This window comes from Cucurbita maxima, unplaced genomic scaffold, assembly GCF_002738345.1.
Source record: "Cucurbita maxima cultivar Rimu unplaced genomic scaffold, Cmax_1.0 Cma_Scf00113, whole genome shotgun sequence".
Lineage (NCBI taxonomy): Eukaryota > Viridiplantae > Streptophyta > Magnoliopsida > Cucurbitales > Cucurbitaceae > Cucurbita > Cucurbita maxima.
In genome coordinates, this window is record NW_019272129.1 from 215,560 (window position 1) to 220,400 (window position 4,841).

General features: G+C 38.2%; 1 protein-coding gene across 1 annotated transcript; it reads right to left on the reverse strand.

Annotated features, from left to right (window-relative positions):
• Positions 1-228: 228 nt before the first annotated feature.
• LOC111473263 (transcription factor MYB41-like) lies at positions 229-3,807 on the reverse strand. The gene is made up of 3 exons (XM_023118799.1): positions 3,234-3,807; positions 2,071-2,200; positions 229-1,025 (listed from the first exon to the last, which is right to left on the reverse strand). The coding sequence occupies exons 1-3, from the start codon at positions 3,364-3,366 to the stop codon at positions 392-394; spliced, it is 897 nt and encodes a 298-aa protein (XP_022974567.1). The 5' UTR covers positions 3,367-3,807; the 3' UTR covers positions 229-391.
• Between the last annotated feature and the right edge of the window lie 1,034 nt (positions 3,808-4,841).

Genomic DNA, 4,841 nt, shown 5'->3' on the forward strand with positions numbered 1-4,841 from the left:
GGCACTTTTTAAATAATAATAATAATAATAATTAAAAAAAAAAAAAAAAAACAATACCCAACCCAAACTGAAGCACTTACATTAAAAATAGATGGGATTTGAAAGCACTTATACATTAATCACTGTATCTAATAATGTAATGGCTCTACGTCCGGAAGAACCATATATGCTATCTACAAACTGAACTTTGGCCCTTAGTAGAGATCCCCTTTAGTGAAGAAGATACCACGATAGGAATCGCTTTCTTTCATCACAGCTTCCATTTCAAAGCACAAAAACAAAGAAAAATGGTTTAGTTTTGGTAACAACAATCCACAAAACTTTGGGACCTAACCTACCATACAAACAACTTCAAATCATCATAAGCTTTGCTATCTCTCTACTGCAGATGCTATGCGTTGTTTTCTTCCAAGAAGCTCATGTCATTGTTAATGGGGAAGTCCAGAAGCAGTTCTAATGCACTGTCTGATGACTCCTCGAACTCGTTCACACTCGATGAATCAGACTTCGACATCAGAATGTCAGCCATTGGTTTGAAGTTTTTGTATTCCGTTTCTTCATTTTCATTATTGCTGTACATGGTTGAGGAACCACCGGTGTAATCGACTCCGTTGTCGGTAGCGATGACGAAAACCGAGTCGTATTTAGTTGATGAGGATATGGGACTTTGGCTTTGGCATGTTGTTTTGTCTTCCCTGCACCTACGAAATGATTCACCAACTTCAGAGTTCCATATTTGAAGAAAAAAGTCAGAATCAGTTGTTCTTTCCGTGGGGAGGAGGGTGAAGAGTGATGATTCCTTTGAAAGTCGAGCTTCGGCTTCGAGCCGAGCACTCTCCCACTGTGCCATGTGGCGGGTGCTCGGTGATGCCGGTGCTGTAGAGAAGGAGCTGCGAGAGTTGAAGGGTTCATGTGTCTGAGGGTCAATGCCAGTGCAAAGAAGACGTTTCTTGAGGTGGGTGTTCCATAAGTTCTTGATTTCGTTATCTGTTCTTCCCGGTAGTTGAGAAGCAATAGCAGCCCACCTGCAAAGCGCTCGATCAGTACAATTCAAGGCTAAAACACGTTGAACAAAGTAGATGAGTCCGAGAATGATGACATTTTAAACCTGATTTTCAAAGAATCTCGAAACCTCAGTTAAAGCAAACATTTTAATATGAATGGCCTTCAGGTTTTACAAACTACCATTTAGAGTCAAGACTTAGCCTTGAGTTTTATTGGAAGTGGTTCCATTGGGCAAATACAGGCTAAACATCTTTCACTATAGCCGAAGGTCAGAAAGAAAGACCTCTAATGTTGTCTGAGAGAACTTTCGCTGGTAATGGCTCTATCTGAGAAAAGGGCAAGTGAAAGAGAGAGGGCTCGATGGTGACTGTGAAGGAGGGTGGACGTGGTGGCAGTCAGAACAAGAGAGGAAGAAGGGGGCAGAAACTGAGAATACGGACTCTGGAGTGTATTTTAGACGAAGAAAGAAAGAGGGGCAGAGACGGAGTGGGGTCTGCACCTTGTGGACTGGTTTGCTGTCGAACAAATGAGCACGAGTAAGAATATCTCGAACATATTTTAACCGACTAATAAAGAGACCATTAGGAATGTGTGAAGCTTCAAGACTAAGAACAAAAGCGACAGTTAGCAAAACATCAGACGAAAATGACAATTTTCTTTTAGGACACTTTTACTCATTATAGTTCTCTTCTTTGATTTTAGTTGGACATCTTTTTTTTTTTTTTGTAATGCACCTTTAGGTGTTGGAGGCTACGTTACTTTTTGTTTCATGTATCAATAAAATTGATTTCCTTCTCAAAAAACCAAAAATGACAAAATTTGTGAGATCACCCCTCTGGAGAGGAGAACGAAACATTTCTTATAAGGATATGAAAACATCTCCGTCGTAGACTCGTTTTAAAATTTTGAGGGAAAAGTCCAAAGAAAAAAATATCGGCTAGCAGTAGTCTAGTTACAAAATTCAAACTAATTGATAATTCGGATGCAATGAAAGAAAAGGTACCATAAACTTTAACAATCAAATCTATGATATTATTCAGGAAGAAAACAATGTAGTATTATCACCTGTTTCCGAGAATTCCATGGAGCTGAATAACAAGCTTCTCTTCCTCGGTGGTAAAGGGGCCACGTTTGATATCAGGTCTTAGATAGTTTGTCCACCTCAAACGGCAGCTCTTCCCACATCGTTGAAGACCTAAAAAAAACATATCATGTACAAAGACCATCCTTATCAAAGTGAGAGAGATAAAACAATGAAGAACGTAAGACAACAATTGTTCCCTTCCAAATGTGCAAGAAATTGTTGGTGTATCCTGTTTAAGAATAGAGCTGGGCTACTAACAGAGTAAGTATGGGCATAAAAAATGTCAGGTCCTGGTGACCATACTCGATATCTCATGGACTGCAGTGGAGGCTGTATCAGAAACTAAAGATAAATCAAAAGACTAGCTATTCTTATGCTATTGGATGGCTGAGGCAGGCATTCCTTGATAGAAAAAAAATTCGCAGAACTCTTTTGTCTAGTTTAGCATCATTTGTTGGCCACACAGAACGTTTATAGTAAAAAACAGATTACCAGTACAGAAATCTATAACGATGCCGGTGTTGAGGATTATTGGGGGAGGAGTCCTATTGACTAATTAAGGTGTTGACTCGGGGTTTATAAACAAGAAATACTATCTGTACAAGACTTTTTGAAGAAACCAAAAGCAAAATCATGAGAGATTATACTCAGAATGGACAATATCATATCATTGTGAAGATTCATCATTCCTAATAATGTATTAGAGTTGTGCCCTTAACTTAATCATGTCAATAGAATCCTTAAATGTCGAACAAAGAACCCGTGAACCTCAAAGTTATAGTCAAAAGTGACTCAAGTGTTGAACAAAGTGTGTACTCTGTTCCCGGGCTCATCACGGGAGGTAGTTAGATCATTCCTAACAGCTGGAACTTTTTTCTGCACATTTTTTTGGTAACAAAGCAGGGGAAGAAGCTGCTGTAAAGAATCTATGAGGTCGCAGAAAGGAGATGAATGAGAAATTGGGAGATCGAAAGGGAGAGTAGGGTAAAGGACCCAACTACTCGAGCTTCTTCTTCTTCTTCCTCCTTTGTCTTTTATACTCCAGTGACAATAAATTTCGAAGTAATGAAAAAGTTATAATAAACATTGACTGCAGAATGAATGATGACAAGTGGGAACTAGCGAAAATTTTGGATTACTAAACCTGCAAGCTTGGGGAGCGATCTCCAGCTTCCATGGCCATTGTTTTGCTTGATATAATTGATAAGAAGCTCATCTTCTTCTGATGTCCACGGCCCTTTCTTTAGCCCCTTATCGCAACAAGGCGCTCTTCCCATCTCACAACTTTCAAAATCAGAGGGACACCACCCTCTTGTGACCAGAGTGAAAGAAAGAACCTAGATCCTTCCCTTGCAAATTTTCAGAGCGAATTACAGAGAGAGGAGGAGGAAAGCCATGCGAAAGGGAAACGTTATCTCAATCAACTAAAATTGAAAGAGGGGAAATTAATGGGTAAGTGGGTCTGAAGGGGAAGGACAAGAATCAGCAAGTTTCAAGCTGGTTCTTGCAATAAATACTGACACGATTGAGCATAGGAAGAATTGAATCATCATTGAAAGTAAAAGTTGTCCCAAAAAAATTGAGGGAGTTAATGCAGAGATTTCTTATTCTGAGGTTTTACAATTTACGCACAATTGATATAAGAAATAGGCGAATAAGGAGAAGAATTAATTGCGGATTCTCACAATGCAGACTAGCATTTATTGAACAGAGAGAGATTTGGGACGCATTTATTATGATGAAAATAACATTCATACTACGGGACATACCATGACAAGACCAGACCTCCAACACTGTTCCCTTGTGGGTCTTTTAAAATTTCCACTTCCCTATTTCAATCTGGTTGCTCCGCAAGTAAAAAAAACAAACCTGATTTCTTGCTGAAACTTCATAGTCATTAAGCTTTCCTGCCTAATTTTAGTAATAAACTCTAAATAGTGAGAAATTTCCCCGAGATTAAGATAAACATGTGTATATATACCTAAAATACACAAATAAATCGACCATACTTTTTTTCCCCAATCTAAAATGGAACAAACTTCGTTGATACACATTCAATTTAAGATCATCTGAAATCTTAATCACTGATAGTAAGCACCAGTATGAACAGAAGACAATATTCACATGATTTCAACAATAATCGAGGTCAAAACGAGTCGAAACTGAATTAGATAAATACAGAAAACAAAACAGAGTTACTTTCATCTAACAGAGCAATCGAAAGTTGTGATAATAAATGCATAGGAAAAAGAGAGATAAAGACAAAATAAAATGTCGTAATATCATTACTCCTTTTAGAAATTAGGTACACGAGTTGAAATTGAACAAAATCAGGGAATGTAAAGCGAGAAAAGCTGAGATTCGAGGGCTTTAGTTTCAAAATCTGCAAGCATTGTTAAATAAAAGCTCTGCCTTATTTAGTTAGGTTTGTAAAAACATATGAGTTCACGCGAATGGAGGAGCGTGATTCTAGGGGCCATTGTTTTGGCAGAGTGGCGGAGTCTTCGTCCACTTATTCTATTTGTGTATATTTGGTTTTTCTATTTTTGTAATTAGATTTATTATTTAAACCATTCAACGGATGTAAAATAATATATTGAGTCTTCAGCATTACCAGCGAATCTCTCTCTCTCTCTCCTTTTACTTCCGCTAATTTTTCCTTCGAAGAAACCTTCGGCCAATTTTTTTTTTTTTTTCGTCGACATCCGATTTGCCAGAGTCAACAAGTGGTATCAGAGCCTGGTTGAAGCGA

Excerpts from the sequence above, each read along its gene's own strand:
- LOC111473263 (XM_023118799.1), bottom strand. The coding sequence starts at position 3,366 with ATGGGAAGAGCGCCTTGTTGCGATAAGGGGCTAAAGAAAGGGCCGTGG. Across the intron at positions 2,201-3,233 it reads ATCGCTCCCCAAGCTTGCAG|GTCTTCAACGATGTGGGAAG; the intron begins GTTTAGTAATCC and ends TGTTTTTTTTAG. Across the intron at positions 1,026-2,070 it reads CATGGAATTCTCGGAAACAG|GTGGGCTGCTATTGCTTCTC; the intron begins GTGATAATACTA and ends AGCGCTTTGCAG.